At 31.4% G+C, this 23,806-nt stretch overlaps 3 protein-coding genes and 1 pseudogene across 6 annotated transcripts; 1 reads left to right on the plus strand and 3 right to left on the minus strand.

Moving 5' to 3' along the window:
* Positions 1 to 3,449: 3,449 nt before the first annotated feature.
* LOC110653230 (probable serine/threonine-protein kinase At1g01540) lies at positions 3,450 to 6,880 on the minus strand (annotated as a pseudogene).
* A 1,969-nt stretch (positions 6,881 to 8,849) lies between these two features.
* LOC110653315 (elongation factor 1-beta 1) lies at positions 8,850 to 10,641 on the plus strand. The gene is made up of 6 exons (XM_021808885.2): positions 8,850 to 9,048; positions 9,153 to 9,269; positions 9,426 to 9,486; positions 9,783 to 9,897; positions 10,072 to 10,185; positions 10,299 to 10,641. Exons 1-6 carry the CDS (start codon positions 8,963 to 8,965, stop codon positions 10,460 to 10,462), a joined length of 657 nt encoding a protein of 218 aa, XP_021664577.1. The 5' UTR covers positions 8,850 to 8,962; the 3' UTR covers positions 10,463 to 10,641.
* Positions 10,642 to 14,749: 4,108 nt separating this feature from the next.
* On the minus strand, positions 14,750 to 16,587 carry LOC110653220 (uncharacterized). The gene has a single exon (XM_021808793.2). It carries the CDS (start codon positions 16,320 to 16,322, stop codon positions 14,943 to 14,945), a length of 1,380 nt encoding a protein of 459 aa, XP_021664485.2. The 5' UTR covers positions 16,323 to 16,587; the 3' UTR covers positions 14,750 to 14,942.
* A 972-nt stretch (positions 16,588 to 17,559) lies between these two features.
* On the minus strand, positions 17,560 to 23,510 carry LOC110653314 (transcription factor GAMYB). 4 transcript variants are annotated; one of them, XM_058152952.1, is made up of 4 exons: positions 22,855 to 23,510; positions 21,903 to 22,257; positions 18,142 to 19,108; positions 17,560 to 18,025 (listed from the first exon to the last, which is right to left on the minus strand). In XM_058152952.1, exons 2-4 carry the CDS (start codon positions 22,242 to 22,244, stop codon positions 17,817 to 17,819), a joined length of 1,518 nt encoding a protein of 505 aa, XP_058008935.1. In that variant the 5' UTR covers positions 22,245 to 22,257; positions 22,855 to 23,510; the 3' UTR covers positions 17,560 to 17,816. The 4 variants fall into 4 exon arrangements, with proteins under 4 accessions (XP_058008935.1, XP_058008936.1, XP_058008933.1 ...); XM_058152953.1 differs by lacking the exon at positions 22,855 to 23,510 and adding an exon at positions 22,637 to 22,656; XM_058152950.1 differs by lacking the exon at positions 22,855 to 23,510 and having other exon boundaries at positions 21,903 to 22,535.
* Between the last annotated feature and the right edge of the window lie 296 nt (positions 23,511 to 23,806).

The following is a 23,806-nucleotide window of genomic DNA, read 5'->3' on the forward strand; positions in this document are numbered from 1 at the left end:
AAAAAAAAAAATTAATTCACAAATTAAAATAATTATTATACATTGAAATATTCATTATATTTGAATATAAATTTAAAATAATAGTTTATTAATTAATCATTAATAATTATATATTACTAATATTTAAAAAAATATTGAATTTAATTTCGATCCTTTCATTAATATTGGTCCAAAATTTCCTGAAAGTATTTTTTATGGGAATAAAGCTCAATTTATCTCTTATATTTATTGGAGAGATTTAATTTAGTTCATTTTTAATTTTTAATCTAATTTATCTCATAAATTTTAATTTATGTTCAAATTAACTCAATTAACAAAAATATTATTTTTTTAATATTAAAATATAATATAAAAATAATTTATTTAATATTTTAATTATACAAATTATATAATATAAAAATAATATTTAATATTATTTTTAAAATATTTAATTATTTTGTTTAAATAATATTAAAAAATGATTTTTGTTAATATTAAAATATTATTTTTATATTGTATAATTAATTAATTAATTTGTTTATATATCAAATAATTTATTTAAATAAATTATTTAATATTTAATTATTTTTTAATATTAAAATATTATTTTTTTATATTGTATAATTAATTAAATAAAAATATTATTTTTATTATTCAATATTATTAATTGGAATAGTAATAATTTTTAATTTTAATTAATTATATGAAAATATAAAAATATTTTTTTATATTCTCAGTTTAATTAATAATATTGAATAATAAAAATAATATTTTTACTTTTATTAATTAATTATATAATATAAAAATAATATTTTAATATTTAAAAAAATTAATTAAATAATTACACATTTTTATTAATTGAGCTAATTTGAGGATAAATCAAAACTTATGAATTAAATTGAATCAAAAGTAAAAAATTAGCTAAATTAAACCTCCTAACAAGTACAAAGGGCAAATTGAATCTTATTCTATTTTTTATTTATTTTGAAAAGACTAACAGCAAACAAAATTAAAATTTTGTTTTTTTTTTCAATTTTCTACGCTTTTTAACTTGTAACATTTTTTCTATTTTATGACAAAAGATCACATGCAATTCAAACTCAATGAGTGAACACATGCGATTGAATTCCCAATTAGATAATCAAATGCAAGTGAAATGAATTCTGAACAGATTATGGGTTTGGTGGGAAGATATGGGTCCTACATTTAGTATTTGATGAGATGATAGTCGATGATGAGAAAATAAATTCCGGTTTAAATCAAAAAATCGAATCGAATCGAATTAATTCAATTTAATTAGTTTAGTTTTAAAATTCAATTGGTTCGGTTTAGTTTTATATTATAAAAATTTTAATTATTTCGGTTCAGTTCGGTTTTGAAGAGAAAAAAATTGATAAATCGAACCAAACTGAATAATAATTTTATATATTCAAATCGAACGAAATCAATTTTTAAATTGACTTATTTTTATGGGGAATTTATGATATATATATATATATATATATATATATATATATATATATATATATATATATATTGTTTAATTTCATTGATTAATGGTTATTATGTTCAAACCAAAGTCAAAATTATACCAAATAACTTAAAAATCAAGTCTAAATTAAAAAATCAATCAAAAATCAAAATCAATCAGTTTAAACCGAATCGAACTGAAATAGAACTGTTCGGTTCGATTCGATTTTTCATCCATTTCGATTCAGTTTGATTTCTAAAATATATAATTCGGTTTTCATAATTTAATTCTGTTCGGTTCGATTCGAACCGAATGCTCACCCCTATAGATGGGGATAGTGTCACCAACCCAAGCTTGGAATCACCTGAAGTGCAACCACTAGCCTGTGTTGGAACAAAGACTCAATTTTGTTCTAGCTTTGCATATGGGGAAGGAGAGAACTAGCAAGCTAATATGAAAGAGTTTGTAATAGTCTTATACTGCTGGAGTGCAACAACGAGCCTATGTTGAAAGATATACTAAATTTGGTTCTAGATCTGTATATGAGGAAGGAGAGATCTGGCAAGTTAATATGAAAGGTTTGGAAGTGTAATCACTATCTTGTGTTGGAGTAAATACTCAATTTGGTTCTAGCTTTGCCTTCAAGGAAGAAAAAAAAATGCCATGTTAATATGGAAAGTTGGAAAAATCATACACTGCTGGAGTGCAACAATTGAACAAAGACATAATTTGGCTCTTGCTCTGCCTATGGGGAAGAAGAAAATTGGCAAGTTAATATGAAAGGTCTGTGCAACATCCCACAGATTTGTGATGAAAATGATTTGGTATATACTTTAAAATTGAACGTGAGTGGGCATGAATCGTCTCACATTGAAAAGGGAAGGAATGGAAAAGGGAAAGACAAGATTTATTCAGACGTAACATTTCTAATCATAGAGCGTAATTTTGGACTAGTTGAGCCCACAAGTTATTTAATATATTTATAAAAAAAATATTTTATTTTAATTTTTGACTCTTTTAAAATAATATTTATTATTTTGTCATGAATAATGTAAAATATTAAAACTCTTTATTTCTCATTATATATTTAATAAATTTTCATAATATTATCATTAAAAAAAATATAGTTTAACTATACTCTATTGTCAGGGTGTGTGGCCTGAAATTTTCAATGGGTTGAGATGGTCACATCTTTGGATTGGACTCTCAAATGGTAGGATTGTTTTTGAGGTTGGCATTAACAGGTGATGCTGCTCGTGGGAAACTTCAATATCAATTGATTCCATTCAAAAATAAACAAAATAAATGGTTTTCAAATACAAGAACTAGAGACATAGCAGGATCCTTGCCAAGAAGAGGGGAGAAGTGGGTATTTTAGTCTTTTTCTTTGTCACTAACAGTGAATTAACTATGAGTTTAATGTAAGGACTATTGGTTGAATTATTAAAATGTCAAAGACTGAATAGTTTAGTTTAAAAAATAAAAGATTAAATTATAGATAACATTAATCTTCAACAATTAAGTTATAATTTACCATTGATAATAATTAATATTTTTCACATAAATTTTCAATTTATGTTTTAAAATTTAACATATTTTTATTATTTGTTAATATTTTTTAACTTTCAATATAGTGTATCCTCATTTTTTTTTTTATTATCAATGAATTTTATATAATTTAACTATAATTTTGTGAATTTACGTAAGTGAGGCTACTCTATCACTAAATATTTTAACTTCATTACACTATATTTATATATATATGTACATCTATATTATAAATTACAAATGTAAACAAAATTTTTAAATTTAAAATCAATATATATAAATAATTAAAAATGTAATAAGGAAATGATAGCTCACAATTTTATACAATAATAATTTAAAGAATTAAAAAAAAAAAACCATGCAATACGCAGGCAAATGTATAGTCTCAAAATGTTTAATTTTTTAGTTATGCATTTCAGCATAAAACACTGAATTTTTATTTCTTGGTTTTACTCTGTGCTGCAATTTGTCACTCTTTCCACTACTTGAGGAGCTCATACTAAAAATTGCACTCATTCTTGCTGAAGAAGACGTTAAAGAAAAAGATGTGCTTATTTGGTTTTCTACATAAATTTCTCTACTCCCGAGGCTTTCTCCTTCAGATGTTTTGTCGTAACTTCGTATTAATGTCAGACATAGTGCGAATTAAATATGATTTCACTGCAGAAAGATCTTCCATTACCTGCCAAGCTTGTTTATCTGCTATGCATTCCAGTGCAGAGACCACCTGTAAATTGTAAATCATAAAACTATCATAATATGCCAAAAAAAAAAAAAATGCAAACAATATGTTTTTTAGGCCTTTGGGTGCCATTATCTACTTATTTTCTTTTCATTATTTTCCTATACTATTATGAAACCCTCAACTATCTAGATTATCACTATGTGTAGGATTTGTGATATTGTCAAGGTTGTGATTGTTGTTTTACTGATAAAAACTGCACAAGTTGTGCACAATTATGAGTTACCCTGTCCATGGTTAATCTTTTCTTTGGAATTTTGCTGAGACAATTCTGTGCAACTCTCCCCATCCAATAAAGTTGCTTAGCATCATGGGAGTTGGAGATTCTAGGGTCAACCATCTCAGGAAGCCTCCTTTCCTTCAGAAGTGGGCTTGCCTGCAGTTTATAACAGTTGGAAACAAATGAGAGATGTTATACGCAAGAAATGATAGTAAGATGCATAATCCTAGCAAAAAGTTGCAGGTATCAAGGCCCATTTGTATATGTAACGTTGCAATATAAGAAACCTATTTGACTAATTGGATTTAGATGAGAAAAAACAAATTTCATAGCTTGGAATGATTATAGTTGTTATAGTTAAGACTTCCTTCACAACATGAAAATATCAGAATAAAATCAAAGTTCCAGTCCTTTCCATTTCTGCTAATTTAGCTTAAGAAACATCACTTTCAGTAAAGTATATGGTGTTTTGGTTGTTACCCATCCCACAAGACTTTTCCCCCCTGGAATCTTGTCTGTAACCATCCGGCCAGTGATCAGCTCTAGCAGAACAACTCCGAAGGCATAAACATCCGTCTCTAGAGAAAGTTTGCAGTTTCCAAGATATTCTGGTGCTATGTATCCCAAAGTTTCAAGGACATTGTGCTCCCATGAAAACCCGAAATCTCCGAGCTGGTAATGCAATAGACTTAATAAGACAAATTTCTGTTTGTGGAAGTATATGATTAGGACTTGATAAGATTTAACACAACAAAGGCATAGTATATAGATTTATGTCATTACCCGTGGCTCAAAATCATGGGTTAGAACAATGTTACTTGTTCTCACATTTCTGTGAACTATGCCTTTTTCATGTAGATAATTTAAACCTCTAGCAGCACCCAAGGCTACTTTCATCCTCTCCGCCCACGTCAATGGCAAGGGGCAATGTTCTGCATCAGGCCAGAGATTTTACCTAGTGTCTTGTTAAACCTTTTGATCGTCAGTTTAATAAAAGAATTTTTTTTTTCCAGCTGATGAATTATAAATTCAGTTGCAGTTTCTTATAAAATAGATTTGTTTTGCTTACTTGATAGGTGATGATATACCGAACCATTGCAGGCATACTCATATACAAGCAGCGTCAGACTTCCTTCTACACAGGATCCCAACAGCATCAACACATTTTTATGTCTAGCTTTCATGAGCAGATGGACTTCTGATAGGAAATCCTTCTCTTCCTGAAGGCATGCATTTTTGTGCTGCTTAACAACTATTTTCATATTATTACTTTTCAGCTGACCTCTGAAGGCAGATCCAATTCCACCTTCAGATAAAGAGTTCTGTGCTGAAAAACCATTTGTAGCAGCATAGAGTTCTGCATATATGAAGTCCCTTTGCCAACCAAAATTCGGACGCCTATTCTTGCAAAGAGCACAAATTGAATTGTGCAAAATCTCTTTAGCTTGCAACTCTTCCTTCGGTTCCTCAGTGCTGCTGCCCTGTGCCATTCCTTGAACCAGGTTCTCTTGGTCAGCTTCTGTTACACCTGTCATTCAACTAAAATCAACTCAATTGAATGTGATAGAAGAATTTTGAGGTAAGAACAAAAAGCATTTGTGTAAATATATTTGGCAGGTCAGTTACTTGGTGGAATTTCAATGCTGAAAAGGTCATCAGGAGATCCTGGCACCATTTCATCGTAACTCAATAGTTTGTTATGCGGTTTCGCCTTAACAGATTTGCTGGTTTTCATTGTTTTTGGTCCTCTCAATTGCTCAATCCTGTTGTTTCGTTTCATCCTTGATATCCCACACGAAAGTTTCATTAAGAAATATTTCCTGTCTTTCTTCATATGCCTATACAAGGAAACTGAGATCAGTATAATATGGTGTTGACTGTGGAATATATCATATCATAATTAGTCCTATCTGCATTTCTCTAGCATATTTTCTCTGATCTTCTGGAAAGACATGATTCTTTAGTAAAATTTGGCTGGGACTTTTGCGTTACCTGTCAAGTATCACCCATGTTGCATTCAAATCTTCAGCTGCTTTTAGAGCAACCACCTTTGGTGAAGGTCCGGTTGCCACCTCTATCCTGAATTCAACCTGAGATTTCTTGCAGAAAAATATTGTCAGCTTTGCCAGCCTTATAACCTGGTAAAAAAATCGTGGCCTTAAACATTCCCTTGTTAAAGAATGCAACATTCACACCCCCAATCTTTTCCAACAAGTACATGATTTTCTACTTCAGAAATGCCTGACTATGAATTGAAAAAATCACAATCATCAAAAAGGCTAATCAACAGTCAACACCATACTATACTGAGACTTTTATTAGGTTCAATCTCTTAGACTATGAGAGACTTCTAATAATTTATGGGCTGCAGTAGCTAAACTGCAAATACCTTTTGTGTTTCATACTGCTTGGAAATCTGAATAAGTTCTGCGTTCTTCTCATACTCGTCTTTCTTCCTTGTCAATTCTCTGTCGACAATTTTCTCATTCGCTCCAAAAAGGGAACTGGAATCCACTGTACTTTTATATCCCACTGAAAGAAAGGGAAGATAAAAGAAACAAGAAGCTAAGAAAATATACAAATGAAACGAAAATATGAGCACTTAAGATACAAGTTAATCACTGGTTTTCTATTTTGGTCCTTCCAGCAAAAAAAAAAATGTAAATGCGCAAAAAAAAAAAATGTAAATGCTTACGCAGATTCTTGCTTCCTGCATAAGATGACTTACTATGTGTATCAACCTGGTGAAGAATTGAAAGGAGGGTGAGTATATCGCCAGGCTTAAGTGATAAGCCTTGCAATGCCCACCTCACAGCGCTTGAACCAACTTCTCTTGATGCATCCTGGATCACCACCACCCTCTGAGCTTCCATTGAACTTGTCTGTTGGGAAGCTTAACACTACTTTTAGCTACTTTAAATTATTTTATTTTAGGATATATAGAAATCCAATACTGATTTCAGGTTTGACAAATACATGTGAAGCAATGGTGGTGAATCCAGGAAAACATCTCATCAGAAGTTGATTGGAGCGCATATTCGGATATCCTTATGGACTTTTAGTTTTTACATAGAACTAAACCAGCTTTTAGCTGGCAAATTGATATGTTCATTCCAAAGATTAGAGCATCTTCAACCAATGCAATGTCCTGTATGTTAGCAGAGCAACAAGACAAAAGGGACAAGGAAATTTTGTGACAAAAACAACGTTTGTCTTTGGAGAATCATGCATGAATCTTTTGGCATCGAGTAGTGTTGTAGACATGAGAAGATCCTATACAAAAAATAAAATTAAAATTGTTTCTTTTTTTTTTTAATATCAAATTCAACTAACAAATTAAACGGCAAAAAAGTTGGATTCCTTAAAATATTCTAAAAATGTAAGTAAATCCATCTCTTTCTTTCTTTTTTGTCCTTTTTTTAATTTTATGATTTTATTTTTATTACATAACGATATTATACATATATACCTATATGAGATTGAGATTAAAATTGAGCTTTGATTAAAAAAAAAAAATTGAGATTGAGATTCAAACTTAAAAAAAAAAAAAACCTTCCAAATGTCGTTTAAAAACAATCTAAAACTATTATTTACTTATGAAACTCTTACGCTTACTTATAATTTACAGAGGGATTCGTGAATAATTTTTATCGAATTATTTTATTTTCGACTCTCAGCATTTATTCGTTGCCAAAAAAAATTTTAAATTTTAATTTTGTTTAAAAAAAGATCCATTTCACATGTTTAACCGGTTACTGGTTACCGAATCAATTTCACATTACCCTTAGCCTACGCTGACTGTCATCCACCTCACCCCACCCTTCTCTCTCTCTCTCTCTCTCTCTCTCTCTCTCTCTCTCCCCACGTCTGATGGAAATTCCTAAATCGTCATCTTTCTCAAAACCCAATTCCTCCGATTCACAATTTGCCTCTCAAATTCTCAGCGCACCCTGATCTTTTCCCTTTTATTTCCTCAAAACAGAACCCCAAAAATCTCAACTCTCCCACCCTCTTGTCTCAGCTGTTGATTTCTTCTGAGTTCGCCTCGCTATTCAGCAGCGACTGCAAGAGCAGCTGTGGAATTCCCTCGATTTGAGCCCATGATCCGTACAATGAGAACACTCCCAATAATAAAAAAAAAAAAAAAACAAAAAACATCACATAAAATATTATATTCAGCGTCTCTGGATTCAGAGCATCTAGTCAAGCATGATTTTATGTTTTAAGATGAGATGGGCAATTGAGGGTATGCCTCCGGGTGCAAAGCATCTAATTCAGGCAGCCCGTAGCCCAAAAGCTTGATTTAAGATGAGATTGGCAATTCAGTTGTGGTGGTGCGTATATTAAATTTTTGTTTATTCAAGAACTAAGCCTTTTAGAGATTGGCTTTAGGCTTGATCAAGTTGGAAAGATTGGACGATTTATCCGAGACCAATTGAACAAATATATAAATAATTGGAATATTTTTAGACTAAGTGTGTTTGGTAACACTAAAATAATACGAGTTAAATGTTATTTTTATGAATTTTAATTTTTTAAAAATAATATTTAATTTTTAATTTTTAAAAAATATAAATATTAATGAGTAAAATATTTAAATAATATTTATAAAAATTAAATATTATAAAATAATAATTATTCTTTTCAATATCGTATTAAACACTCCCTTAATAATAAGCCTAATCAATTTCCAATTATAAGAGCATTAAGCCTACAAGTAATTGAGCTGGGCCGGAGTAATGGCAAAAGCCCATAAAGAGTGGACTCGCGCACTTTCCCTCGCAAGAAAATCACAGAAATAGAATCAGGGCTAAGAAAACAGAATATCCACTCTATTTCTAGGGTTTTTTTTTTTTCTTTTCCAGATCGGATTGGATACACATATAAATATCACACCTTCACTTAACCATTTCTCCTCTTTTAGGTCTGCTGCTTCTTCCATCGTAGTCGCCCCTCTTTCTTCCACTGAATCGTGCCCGCTTCCTCTCTTCCTCTGTCACCAATGGCTGTCACTTTCTCAGATCTCCACACTGAATCAGGCCTCAAGTCTCTTGATGAGTTTCTGGCCCGAAAATCTTACATTTCTGGGTATTTAAAAAGTTCTTTCTCTCTTCTTCTAAATCATCTCTAGCTCTGAAATAGCAAATCCATGAAGTTGCTAATTGATCATGTTCGTTCTCAATTCTCACTAGGGATAAACTCTCAAAGGATGACATAAAGGTATATGCTGCCGTTTTGGGGAAGCCTGGAGATGCCTTCCCCAACGCCAGCAAGTGGTACGACGGCGTATCTTCACATCTTGCCGCAAGGTTAGCCTTTTTGTTTTTTCTGCTTTTTAATTAATTTTGTGGGTTCGGTCAAAAAAAAAAATTTTGTGGGCTTTTCTTTTTAACATGCATACTATTATTATTTTGAAAAAAAAAATGTTTGTTTTGATGGTTTTGGTTTGATTTTATCATTGATAGCTTCCCTGGGAAAGCTGTTGGGGTAAGAATTGGCGGCAAAGCTGCTGCCCCTGTTAAGGAGGTTTGTGTCTCAGCTTTAGTTTTAATTTTAAATACTGATGTCTTGAGTATGTGATGTAAAAATTTAAAAAAAAAAAGGATCTTTCTATACTGATTTCATTATTTTAGTATTAGAATTGTTTGAACTACTGACAATTTGGCTCTTTACGTATCTGCCTCTTTCTTTTTCTGTTATTGCACATGAAACTTGTGCAATTTTAAGTTAGACAAGTATTTTTGAGGCTTTGGATCAATGCTTTATAACCCTCCCATTGCAAGATAATAAATGCATTTTTGCATTTCCTCTTACTATTTTAGGCTGCTGCTGATGGAGATGATGATGATTTGGATCTTTTTGGTGATGAAACGGAGGAAGAAAAGAAGGCAGCAGAAGAGAGGGAGGCAGCTAAAAAGCCCGCCAAGAAGAAAGAGAGTAAGTTTCACACACTGTTTTGTATCTAGATTACATATCCAGTGGGATAGGTGTCAAACTTTTGCCTGTATAAACTGAGATCCTTCATTGTGGTTGAAGCTAATGTAATTTATGCCGTACATAATGGTGTAAGATCATAAGTCATTGAATGTTCTGTCATTGCTCATTTTTTAGGTGGAAAATCTTCTGTTCTTTTGGACGTGAAGCCTTGGGATGATGAGACTGATATGAAGAAGTTGGAGGAGGCAGTACGTAGTGTTGAGATGCCCGGCCTCCTGTGGGGAGCGTGTACGGTTTGAGCTGACATTATTTGTTAATGCGCATTTTACTTGTGGTAAAATTCAGTTTGCTTCAGCTGTATCTAATCTTAAATTAATGCTTCCATTTTGGATATGTCTCAGCAAAACTGGTTCCAGTTGGTTATGGCATCAAGAAATTGCAGATCATGCTCACCATTGTGGATGACCTTGTATCTGTGGATTCCCTCATTGAGGAACATCTGACAGTTGAGCCTTGCAACGAACATGTTCAGAGCTGCGACATTGTTGCCTTCAACAAAATATAAGAACAAAAGTTAAAGCTTAATATGGTTATATTCTACTGATCTAGTGTTTAGCCATTTTGGCATCTTCAGTTTTTGTTTGTCATTTTCTTTTTAATTGTTCTCTTTTGTCAACATTTTCCCTTGGTTCTGCCTATGTTTTTTAGATTGGTGAGAGTTGAAAAGATTTAATGCTTGTAATACCTGCCATTGTCTTTAGCTGAATGGCCCCAGCTCCTTTATTTTTTTGGCCCATTAGAAAGTATTGCTCTTATATTTTAAGTGGCAACTAGGTTTGATCAAACTGAATTGAACCGAATTGAATTAAATTATGAAAATCAAATTATATATTTTAGAATTCGAACTGGTTTGAAATGGATGGAAATTTGAATCGAATTGAATCGCTTTATTTTGGTTCAGTTTGATCAAATCAATCAGTTTTGATTTTTTATTTTTTATTGATTTTTTTAATTTAGATTTGATTTTCATGTTATTTAGTTTAATTTTAATTTTGATTTGAATCTAATAATTATTAATCAATTAAATTAAATAATTTATATATATATAATTAAATATAATTCATAAATTATTTATAATTTTGATTTGAATTGAAATCTGTTCATCTGAGCAACCGGCAAAAGTACTGGTGTTGAATGAGAACGATGACAAAGGATTCTGCTCATTAACATGATATCTTAATTAGAAAATTATTTACGTAAGAAATTGATGTCATTTCACTTTCAGAATGCATTGGCGTCTAAGCTATTGATGTGGAGAATGTGTTTAGTATCGATTGGGGCGTTGGGTTCGTTTTGAGGAAAAAAAAACTGAGAGAGCTCTGCTGGAATTTTTTTTCTTTCTACAATGAATTTTGTCTGATGGATTGGCCGTGATAACAATTAGAATCGAGTGAAGAATAGAGAGTTTGATGATGAACAATGAAAATTCGATAAAAAAAATGTAAAATAAATGGTCATAGGGAGGTGGAGAGTAATTTAGACGGATCTATATATAAAAGTGAGAAATTATTCTTTTTATTGAATGTCTAGCATTTCAATTTTAGAATCACAGAATGATGACTTTGATGTTTATTAAATCAATATTTAGAAAATTTTATTTTGTAAATTAAAATCATTATAATAATTACAATGAAGAGATATAAAATAAAATTTATTTACATTGTAATTTTGAAATCAATTATTTTAAATAAAGTGAATATTTATATGTATCAAAATAAAATTCAAATAATAAAAAAAATTGAAGAATAATGGACCTAATTCAACGCAATCAGGAAAACGGTGGAGTAGCATTAATCATTCTGGAAGCTCAAGTGCCGATGATACAGAAATATCGAACTAGAATGCTTGTTTTTATGCACACGCTTTTATGAGACAGATTATTTAAAACTTTAAAGTGAAGCACATATATAAATTTTAATATGAAAAATAATTAAAATTTTATTTTCATAAAAAAATTATTTTTCAATATTCGTAGATTATTTTTATAAATTTCCCTCCTATAAAGAGCCACAAAGACTTTGGAAGGAGTTTCTTTGTCAAAACACAATGAGTCTCCAAGAATGAAGTACATTCTAAAATGAAGTATTTGACGATTGAATGATACATTTAAATACAGACAGCGATGGATTTTCTGAGAAACAGAAACTCAAAAGACATGGTCATCCATATTTCTAATTTTCGCCTTAGGACTTAAGATTTTGGCTGGTTTTGGGACCTCAGATTCTCGTTACCCAAAAAAAAAAGAAAAAAAATTCATTTATTTTGAATCTCCCAGTCCTAGACCCGTTTATTTGAGTTGATGATAAGGTGATTGGGATTAAAATTATTTTATTTAAAACATTATGAATTTGATAATATTTTTTCAAAAAAAAATTAATTTTATAATATTTATAAAGATTTATGGGTTATTGTGCATGGCATGAGCAAGAAAAAATAATTCAATTTTTTTAATTAAAAATTTAAAGTAACTTATAATTTTATGTGGATCCTACCTTATTTAGTTGGATCACATATTAATTAAATAATTAATTATTTATACCCATATCAACACAAATTTAAGGATAGATTTTAACAGGAGTTGCTCAAACTTTGCTTATTTTTTTTTTTATTTTAGTTATTATATTTTAATTTATTTCAATAAAATTATTTATTTTTTATTTTTTTCATTAATAGTCAGATTAAAATTTCATAAAATTTTAGAAAAAACTACTATGTAGTATGCCTTTCACGACCTTAAATCGGAAAAAAAAATTATATATTTGCCAAATTAGATTAAATTTTGTTTCTTTATTTAGCATTTTAAATCTAAAAATAGATATTAATAAATGTAATAAGCAGTATTAATTTTTTTTTTCAATTTAGCTTGGCAATAAAATAAATTTTTTATAATTTAAAATCATGTAAATTTCATTGATAATTTTACTAAATTCTAATTGAGCAATCGCTAAAAAATGAAAAATAAAATATTAATGATTTTATTGAAATAAATTAAAATATAATGATTGAAATAAAAGGATTAACAAAATTGAGTAACGGCTAATAAATTTATCTCAAACTTAATAATGTTGCTAATAATTTTATTTTTAAAGTGTTAATGATTTAAAATTTAAAATATTAACAATTAAATTATAAAAAATAAAATATAAAAAGACGACATCACGTTATATTTAGTAAATAATCTTTTTTTCTTTCATCTCTCATATTTTCCATTTCTCATATATCTAAACGCCCAAACAAAGAAAATTAGATTGTAAATAAATTTTTTGTTTTTTAGCATTCAAGATGATAGGCTCAAAATTATTTGTGAATTTATTTTTTATTTGTAAATTTCAAATGTTATATTTTATTTTTTTTTATCTTACTTGTTTTCAATAAAAATAACTAAATATTTGCATAATAGTATGATAATAAACTTTAACAAAAAAAAAATTGTAAAATTACCAAAAAATTGTTTTACTAATTTTTATAATGAGAAGAGCATTATAATTAACTTCAAAAGGAAACAATAATTTTCTTAAAAATAAAAATAAAAAAAAAATAAAAGAGTCAAAAAATTTTATCTAATTGCAACAATTTTATTGAGTTTGGTTATCAATAGAAAAGGAAAAACAATTTCATATCGATAATGCATATCAATAGCATTTTATATTAATTATAAAAAATCATTTGAAAGACGTAAAAAATATTATTTCATTAATTAATTATAATTTAATAATGAAAAATATTTAAAAAATTCCAATTTTAATACTCCGACTACACTAAATTTTTATGACTGTACTCGTATGATGCGCACACCCTTTCCATCGACTATGTATCTGTTTTTGGGCAAACTCAATTATATTTATAATAATCTTTTGGATAATAAAAAAAATTTTAAAAATTAAAAATGGGCCTAAAATTAAAATATTCTTAAAAAGTTATAGGATCCATATATTGGTCTCATAACTTTAATTCCAACTTATAGAACAAGACTTATGCTTCACAAATTAGATGGCATCGTTACTTAACATAATTTTTTTTTAAATAGCAATTTAATTAGGGCTAACATTCAATTATAGGAGGGTAGAATCCATGTTTTCAGAAAGAAGATATATATACATCAAATCAAATGCATTTAATAATTTCTCATTTTATTAAATCTCTTTAAAAATAAATATGGAGTAATTTTTCAAAAAATAAATAATAAATATTGTGTAACTCTAACCAACATGACCTTAAGTAAAAAAAAAGAATTAAGACCCATTATATATATATATATATATATTATTGAATTACTATTCTATATGATATTCCAATATTAAATCACAAACAATAATGTGATGTCATTTCTTTATAATTTTTTATTTTTTTAAATAATTATCTTATTAAAAATTTAGAAAAAAAAAATAATATATTAAATTTAAACTAAATCAGTATATCTCCTCGATACACCCAATTTAGCTGGGACGAAAAAATTTGGAGATATCGTTTAAGTATTATTATTATTATTATTTTATATCTTTATCGAGGATTATCCACTTTCGAAATTCCAACAATACCAATTAATTTCCATCTCCGAAAATTCTCAATGAAAACTGTTTTTCTAGTGAAGAAGAATCAAGCACTATCATAGCTAAACAAACAAATTACAATCAAATATGTGAAAAAATAAATAAATAAAAACTTGATTTAGCTGTTGGATGTGATTCGGAAAAAAAATGTGGTATAGAATTCTTTATTTTCGTGTGTAGTTTCTTGTCACCACCACCTTTCAACCCATCTCTACATATATCGTTTCTGTTAATTATCAAGAAATTACGTAGGAACACTGATCAGAACATAATTCAGTTCATTCTTGGATGGTATAAAGCAATATAAATCATGAAATTTAATTTTATTTGGCAAAAAGCAGCAACCTTTAATTCCAGGATGGACATACTGAAAACCAAGTAGTAAAATCTGAAAGCTATACCTAAAGCAGCTGAATGATCAAATACTCAGTGAAGTTAGCTAAGCAGATTCTCTTCTCCGTCCTGCATCACATAAGGCTTGTTAAGATCAAAGCCTATCACCCCATGACCTGCCTGAATACCTTCTGCTTCTCCAGATGATGCTGTGTTGGATGCAACATAACTTGCTTCTGCCGAAACTGCTTCATTTGACAGAGGTTTTGCTGGTGCTCTCCGGTGGCACCTCTTGTGGCCCCCAAGTGCCTGACCTGTAGGGAATGTTTTTTCACAAATATCACAATGAAAGGAAGTTTCTATTGACATTACAGGGCATGGGTCATCCTCCCTAGTCTCTTCTGTTTCATCATCAGGTTCTGAAGCAGGAATTTCTTCGGCCGCAGAGGCATCATCATCTACCATTGCAGATCCACTCGCAAGTTCATTGCTCCTCTTCTTGCAATTGAACGATGATCTATGACTTCTCAGTGCATGAAAAGTTGGGAAAGATTTATCACAGGTGCTGCATTTGAATTCACAAGGCTCCGTTTCAGAATTTCTTAACTTGCTTATATAGTTCATTTTCCTTCTCTTCTTCTTGGTCACCAATCCACAGATTTCATCACTATCTTCATCTTCCTTGGACCTGTGATCAGACCTAGACCCAGTTTCAGCCATGATGGCCCTCCCCAAGGATTTAGTTGAAGATCCACTAGTCTCAAGTCCATGTCCACCTACATATGCTGGTGGTGTGGATAGACAGAAATAGCGAGATAATGTCAACAGACTATAAGCTGCCTCAGGTATCAAATCAGATGCACATGTTCCTCGCTTGCCTTTCTTCTGCCAGCCGCCTGACAAAGAATCCAGTAAATCAATACTGCTATCCGAAACCTTTTCCAGGGCTGAACTGATGATCTGATTCTTTGGAAAGAGTGGAGGAGGAGGTGGAGGTCGAATCCCCTTCCAGTCTCTATCAGGATGGTATCTCATATGCCCAAACAAGGAATTCGTTGAAAGAAAAGTCTTTCCACATAAACAACAAATTGGTTTTCCACCACTAATCGTCACATCACCTGCTTTTATGGTATTACACCGGTTGGAGCCGCCATGTTTGTGTTTCTTCATCTCTATATTAGATGCTTCCTGGGTTTCTTTACCATTATTATTCTTCATCAACTTGAGATGATGCCGTTTATGCCCACCCCATGCCTTCCCAGAAGAAAACGTCTTGCCACAATACTCACAGACACGATATCCAGCAGGTTGGCCTTGAAGGTCGCCAGAGCCGCTGACGCCTTCAACTCCTCCTCCTTCTCCACCAGGTTTCCTAGTGGTGTAGGTAGTGTTGTTGGGAATCTTGATCTTTATACAAAGCTTTGACGTTTTGGCAGCAGAATCCTCCAAAGGAGGCTGATATTGAAGCTGGTGGTCGTCCATGAGAGATGGGTGAATTAGGGTTTAGGATAAAAGCAGTGCAAGGCAAGAAAGGTTGGTGTATAATAGAACAGAGAGAAAGGCAAGGGATCTATATTTCGGGGAAAGAGGAAAGAAGTTCTTGGATTAGATAGAGAGAATCATACAAGCGATTATGTCTCAGAAAATTAGGTCGGTCTTTATTAGATTTCCAAAATAATAATGGATCTGAGGAGAGACCATCTTTGATTGTTCAATGACAAGTGATGAAACTCTTTCTTGGAATCCATTCGCCAATACAACTCTTCGTTTCAGTTTCCACATGTATTTTTCACTATTTCTTTCTCTCTTTTTTTTTTAATTTTTTAAAAAACAAGTATTAACTAAAAATTTTAAAGCTATGAGAGTTAAACCAAGTGATAATTGGATCTGTTTCTATAGGCTCTCACTCGAATTAGATTATTGAAATTATAATTACTGTTTTCAATATTCAAAGAATATTTTCTAAATATAATGATGGACACCACATGATCACCATAAAAAAAAAATGACGAATATTTGCTTTGTATCCATTTATCCAGAGAAGCACTACTTCTTGTGGCCATAACTTCACTTGATACATGTTTAACTAAGAAGTCATGGAGGAAAGTCAGTGGAAATCACAAAAGCGAAAATACTCGGATCCTTTTTGCCTGGATCTAGAGAAGCTATCAAAGAGATGGAAAATCTTTGGTCTACACGGAGGCATTTGGCTAGTAATTCTCATTATATATGATCATTTTCAAAAACTGTGGAATTTCATTGGGCTTCCTCGGGCTTGTTCTGTAGGTAGGTGACTGAATTTGAACTATTAGACATTGGACCCAATCTCTATATTAGGCCATGAAATGCAAGTTTAATTTGCATATAAAAAAGAATTTCCTTGGCAAATTAACGCCAAGTCGTTTCTTAAAAGGACCACTAATTCCATTGGCATGAATGATATATCGGCAATTCTCTCTTGATTAGTAGCAAGTGAAAATGGTTATTAGGGCTAATCCATTCATGTGGAAATGTGTTTTATGGTTTTAATTAAAGTAAATGTAAATTAAAACAGTTAAACCTGAAATTCACAATCATTTTCATTTTTTTTTTTGACAACAAACGATCTCAGTTGAGCAATTTAAAAAAGAAGCTCAAGTCTACCAACAGAACTACCTTTGTGATTATACTGCAGAATTTTGATCATGGATTGGCATTACACAAAATGAGCACACAAATGTTTTCATAATATCAAAATTATTTCAATTGTGATTCTCATTACTGATTCCAAAAACTTTCAATAGTTTAACAAATTAGGAATACTAAACAAACTCAAATTAGAAAAAAAAAATAATAAATCTAATAAAATTTCTAAATAATAGAATTCTAAACTTCCTAATTAATAGAATCTTAAATTCAATCTTTCTTAGACTTCCTTAACTGCATCAGCATGTTGTCTCATTTACAATCTTGATTAAAATTCTGAACATCCATTTGCTAGCATTCGCTGTTGACAGCATCACCAAATGCAGATCCTACTGAATCAGTTCGAACGGATTGGTCATTGATACACCCACCGCCAAGCCCAAACCAGCCTGACCCAAGTAAAACATCTGGCCTCATAAAGTCAATCTGATTGGGAGCTTCCTTGTCTAAAATGTATAGGGTTGAAACCGGATTGGCTGTTTCTGGCTTAACATCAAATCCTACATGAAACAAATGTTGAAGTCGATAAATAGAATGGCAAGTACCAGAAAGTTCTTGCAATATAAAATACATCACCTGGTTCATCTGATGAGCTTGCAGTGTAAAATAATCTCACCTGGTTCATCTAATGAGCTTCCACTGATAGGAGTACATGAACTGAATACTGATGCAGCAGAATGACCTAAAGGAGAGTTTGGGTCCCCATGTACTTCCCATTCTGTCTTATAGGGATTCAAGGGGTAATTCTCTACACCACATGCAACAGAAGTATCTGAGCATTTCTTGGAGTTCTTCAACGTCTGTGATTCATATAGCACTGCTTCCAACAGACCACTGCTTCGTGGTGAAAGAAAATCTGACTGGGTCTGTTCAGTTGGAGGAGAATGAATCAAAGTATCAACGGACTCAAGTGAAAGCAATGGGGAAGTAGGTGTTCCCCAGCTATCTTGTTGAGTGTCTAAATATTGGAGTGAAGGGAGCTCCAACTTCATAGCCCCACATGAGGGCTCAGAAGAAGAAGAATTGTCATTTAACAGGGCATGACTGCCAGGAAGACCACCCAATGGTGGCTGGCCATAGGTGTTGGTATGAGAATCATATTGAGAAGACATACCAAAAGATTCTGTGATTTTCTCAGAAAAATAATCTGTTGATTGAATGAAAGCAGAGTGACCACTGCTGACATTACCATCCAGACTAGGGAACATGATCTGTGATTCTCGAAGGCGTTTGTTAGGATTAATAGTTGGGAACATAAAGCTATTACTATGGGAAGAATCTACACCTTGTTTCAGCATGCTGCTTGCAGGAATATCAAGAACTGTTGGTGAATAAGATAGAAGACCTTGATTGAGTTCTAAATTCTTGAATTCCGCTTCTGGAATCTCCAAATGGTCCATCTGTGTCAGATCAGGACCATGTGTGTCTGCAGTTTGCAGTGTGCCAATGTTTTGACTTTTCTGACTTCCATTTAATATTTTAAGGCACACTTCTGGAGGATAAATCGGTAAACCAGCACGTTGCAGTCTCTTTATTCTCGTATTCCAGTAGTTCTTTATCTCATTATCTGTGCGTCCAGGCAACTGCAAAAGAAATAAAACTCATGAAAAAACATTTGGAACAGCCATTGTTTCTCTTAACAAAGCAAAAATATTCTTGTGCTGTAAAACCAAAATTACACAGGTTTTGTAATGACAAATTCAAAAACATCATTCTCCCAAAACCCAGATGAAGCCTAGGTTCTATTCTGAAGAAAATTGAAGAAATTCCTTCTCCATCTGTTGCAAGAGAAAAAAATGAGCCAATCATTCATTTAAATGAAGAAGTTATATATAACTCCACACTCAAAGTACAGCAATCTAAATATTAGAAGTCTAAAGTATACAGCCACTTATCTACTTGCATAGTGAGTGCTCCCCACCTCCCTCCCTCAAACATTCTATTTCTCCTTCCATAGAACCCAAATTACAGTGACAGAAAAAAGATTTCCTTACAAAGAAATCCTTTTTCCTAATTACAAGAAAATATTCCTCTCCCACCCCACAAATCTTCCTCCAGAGACTCGGTAGCAACAAAACAAGCATCTATACATGATCATGGCAACTCCTAAAGCAATCTAGCTAAGTTATAAAATGAAAGATACCACACTAATTTATCATCATCATTATGAAGGAAACATCTATTACCTATAATCCTCTTCTGGAAATCATCAATAGTTAGAATCCTCTTCCAAGCAGCTTCTCAATCAAAAATAAAATAAATAAAAAATTCCCCCAAGGAAACATCATTTTAGAAGCCTCCATCTTCAAAAAAATTCATCCAAGGAACATCTAACTTAGCTTCAGACAAACTTCCTGAATAAAGCCCCTTGAAACATAAAAGCAGCTCCCTTTATCAATATCCACCTGACAAAGTCTTTGCTCATCCCATTCAGTGTCGGATACACCATTTTAAAATATATAAAAGCCAACTCTTTACTTCCAATGTCGCACATTCTGAACAATATTCATGTCTCAACTCTCAACCCACATTCCCATTGTCAAAATTCATGAAGTCCAGGCTAACAATCTTGGACCAGCAAAGAGGATTCAGCAAATAGACTACCATGCCAAAAGGGTAGCTTCTCACCATCTACCATTCCACAACTTCAAATATGAATCTTTGAGACCAGAACATAATTTGTAACATGAAAAGGATGTCATTGCAATTATTTTGGTATGAACACTACAGTAACAATCAGAGGGAAAACAGAAAAAGAATAAATTATAGAAGTAGCACTGTTAATTACTTTAGTTTGCAGCATTGATTCTCAAAAAATCAGAAGCACTACAGTGATTTAAAAACTAACTAGTCTGTCTCACTAATCCTGATAAAGCATAGTTCTTGAAAAACATAATAAAATAGAAATACTGTCAGCAATTAAAAAAAAAAAAAATTACATACACTTAACAAGGAAACCTGTTCTTAACATACATTTCACTTAACCAAGAAAAATAGGTAATGTAACAATTATTCTAAGATCATACATCATCATTTAAACAGTAATGAACTCTCATGAACAAGATGTATTACATCCCTAATCCTTCCTCCTAGCTGCCCCCCGGGCAAGAGGTCTTTCCCCTCTAAAAGCCCCATTGTAATGCTCTCTCTCCCTCATGCACTCACACATTCAAACAAACATTTATTTAGATTTGGATTTCCTGTCTCTCACCTCATATGGCAGCCACAGAAGCAATCTTTTATTTCAAACAATGTCAGCCAATATTCAGTTGCAATTTTAAATTGTTCCAACACCGATTAAAAAAAGGGTTGCAGAAGCCTATATAGTATTATTACCAAGAAGTCAAATGAGTTTTGACCAGCGTTGGTAAAAGCACACCCATATCTGCTTAAATCACATGACGTAAAGCAGCAAGGGGAAGTTGCCCTTCTTTTCCCATAAAGTGAAGAGGCATATTTTACTAAATGATGGGGTGAAAATCACATCAAATATTAATAGGATTTTATAAATATTTTGTTAATATTAGAGTAATTTTATAAATTTTATAGTGTTTTTAGGTTAATTAGTTGTTTTTACTAATTTTATCAAGTTTTACTGATATTAATAAGTTTTATTTTATTTGATTTTATTTTTTCTTTTCTTTTCTTTTAACACATTTTTGTCTTCATCTTTATTTTGTTTCTTTTATTTTATTAGCCATATTTTACCTTTAATTTTAACACTAAACCACAGCCAATGCACAAAAAATGGTTTTCTTTCTTCTTTTGGCACTTGTCGAACTATCATGAGTCTTGCACAACATCAATTGACTGGTTATACTTCGCCTCTCATTATGGTTGAACAAACTAGCCAGAATCTTCTAGAGCTAAATCAATCACAATTGTTGTGTCGTACTAATATAGTAGTAATGTTCCCCTTGAAAATAGCTATACCTTTATTTGGAAATTAAGCAGTTCACTTTGTTATATAAGTATGCACTTGTTCATTTTACATGCTACACCCAGGCTCCAAATGACCTTGGCAGTTGGCCACGCTTTTTGCTTTCAAGACACAAGTTAATATTACATTTCCAACAACTATCATCATTGTCAAGTTTTGCCAATACAAATTAGGGGAAAACCTAAACCCCTCTAGTGGAAATAATAACCATTCCACAAAAACGTCCAAAAGATCTTATACAAGATTATTGAAGCAATGACTAGGATTCACAACAAACAAATTTAAAAAATTCCATCCTATCTGTGTCTTTGACACTTAACATACAATTTTGTAGCAAAGGCATGTACACTAAGAATCTATTGCCCTGGTTTAAGTCTGTGACTATAGTTAGAATTTCATTAATATGATGTAAATAGAAAAAGATCAAAGCTACCAACCTCTGCAGCCATCCTTGCCCATTTGTTTCCCATATTAGCATGGAGTTCAATTATTCGTCTCTCTTCCTCTGGAGTGAATGCACCCTTCTTTAAATCTGGTCGTAGGTGATTTGCCCATCGCAGGCGGCAGCTTTTTCCGCAACGAGAAAGCCCTGAATGCTTCTGGACTGCATTCCAATTTCCCTCTCCATGCTTAGTGACATAGTCCACCAAAACCGCATCTTCTGCTGAGGTCCATGGGCCTTTCTTCAGGGGACCATTACTGGCTTCTTCAATTGCTGGTGAATCCCGATGGCCTTTTGACCTTTTATTGTCCTCACGTCCATTTGTAATTTTGCCCATCTCCTGAATATGCCTGAACAAGTGAATTATGACAATTTTGTAGGTTAAGCAATTCATTTGAAATTAGAAAAAGTTAAATACTATAAACAGAAACTGGGATAGAGAAAAACAAACAGCTGCTTTTGCATTTCAAGAAAATGATATACCAGAGAACAATATATTGTAGGAAACATTTATGAATAAGCTTGATATAAACAAATGCATAACCACAAAATTGATGGAAAGTCATGCAAAAGCAAAAGACACAGTAAATTGAAAACTGAAAAGCATTTAAATGATCAAGAATACATAGACATGTGCCTTTCATTACAAATTACAGAACTCAGAAGTCTTTCAGTATGTTCATTGCAAGCATTGGAAACATCATTGCTAAAAGAGTTGCAAAGATCTACCGGGTGAACCCTTTGTTTTCATCATATCTGTGAGCACACTTGGTTCTCCCTAATTTTAATTTTGGAAAATGACAAATTGTTTTGGGTTTGTCAATGGCACTATAATCAGTTGATTGGACGCTTTTCTATATTTCTTTCCTTTCCCAGAATGTACCCAACTACCAAAAGTGTACTAAAATTCAAAACAGGATTAAATGTAGTAGGACAGAATTCTTTACCTGGATGGAATAAAGACAGGTACAGGTTGCCAAATTCAATGGAGTAATGAGGCACCCATGATTTACATCTTTTCCCACAGACTAAAACCTAAGATCTCAAGAAATATAAAACTAGCAGCAAATGAAAAAGCAAGAATGGGATAATGAAATGAATGGAAATTAAAAGGCAAAATCAAAATAACAATATTATTGTTGGAGATAAATTAAAACAAATTGGATAAGATTTGAAAAATAATAATTAACATAAAAATGGGGAGCTGGAAATTAAGACCCGATCAAAACCATAAACCCCAATCTGAATGAAATTGGAGCTTCATGAAAACTAAAAATAACCAATAAAAAAATATGAAAATAATATCAACCAGATCCAGCAAAGTAAAACCCATATCATGAAATTACATTAAACATAGGAGAGAAAAGGAAAAGGATTAAAAAAAAAAAAGAGTGGTGTTTGATAGTTTGAAAGAGAAAAGGAGAGCTGAGTAAAGTAACGAAGCAGAAGAGAGATAAAATTAGATGAAATAAGAAAGAGAAGAACAGATTTTTTTATTTTTTGAATAATATTAAAAAATGAGAGAGTGAGAGAATAAGCCTAACTCATCCAGAGAAGAGACATGGCAACAGAAGAGCAAAAATAGGAACTCTTTCTCTTTCTCTTCATTTTTTAATTTTTATTTTTCTCTCTTCAATTTTTTTTTATTTCTATTTCCAATTTGAGCTCAAAATTTAATTTTTTAATTTTTCTTAAAAAAAAGAATATATTAATATTAATTCATTAATAATCAACCATCATTAATTTATCTTTATTAACAATTACAAATTTGGTCTGAAATAATTTCTATATTAGATATAATTTTTATATTTTTTCTCTTTTAAGGAATTATTGCATAGTAGAATTTATTATTGCTAATAAAAATAAATTAATGGTGATGATTTATTATTAATGGAATTA

Source organism: Hevea brasiliensis, chromosome 9 (assembly GCF_030052815.1).
Source record: "Hevea brasiliensis isolate MT/VB/25A 57/8 chromosome 9, ASM3005281v1, whole genome shotgun sequence".
Taxonomy (NCBI): domain Eukaryota; kingdom Viridiplantae; phylum Streptophyta; class Magnoliopsida; order Malpighiales; family Euphorbiaceae; genus Hevea; species Hevea brasiliensis.

Bases quoted from the DNA above. Each gene is read 5' to 3' on its own strand.
- LOC110653314 (XM_058152950.1), bottom strand. From the start codon at position 22,301: ATGAATTGCTTAACCTACAAAATTGTCATAATTCACTTGTTCAGGCAT. The intron at 19,109-21,902 runs GTTGGTAGCTTT...TTTCTTTTGCAG, and splicing joins GGGCAAGGATGGCTGCAGAG to TTGCCTGGACGCACAGATAA. The intron at 18,026-18,141 runs GTGAGATTATTT...TGTTTCATGTAG, and splicing joins AAGCTCATTAGATGAACCAG to GATTTGATGTTAAGCCAGAA.
- LOC110653220 (XM_021808793.2), bottom strand. From the start codon at position 16,322: ATGGACGACCACCAGCTTCAATATCAGCCTCCTTTGGAGGATTCTGCT.
- LOC110653315 (XM_021808885.2), top strand. From the start codon at position 8,963: ATGGCTGTCACTTTCTCAGATCTCCACACTGAATCAGGCCTCAAGTCT. The intron at 9,270-9,425 runs GTTAGCCTTTTT...TATCATTGATAG, and splicing joins TCTTCACATCTTGCCGCAAG to CTTCCCTGGGAAAGCTGTTG. The intron at 9,898-10,071 runs GTAAGTTTCACA...CTCATTTTTTAG, and splicing joins GCCCGCCAAGAAGAAAGAGA to GTGGAAAATCTTCTGTTCTT.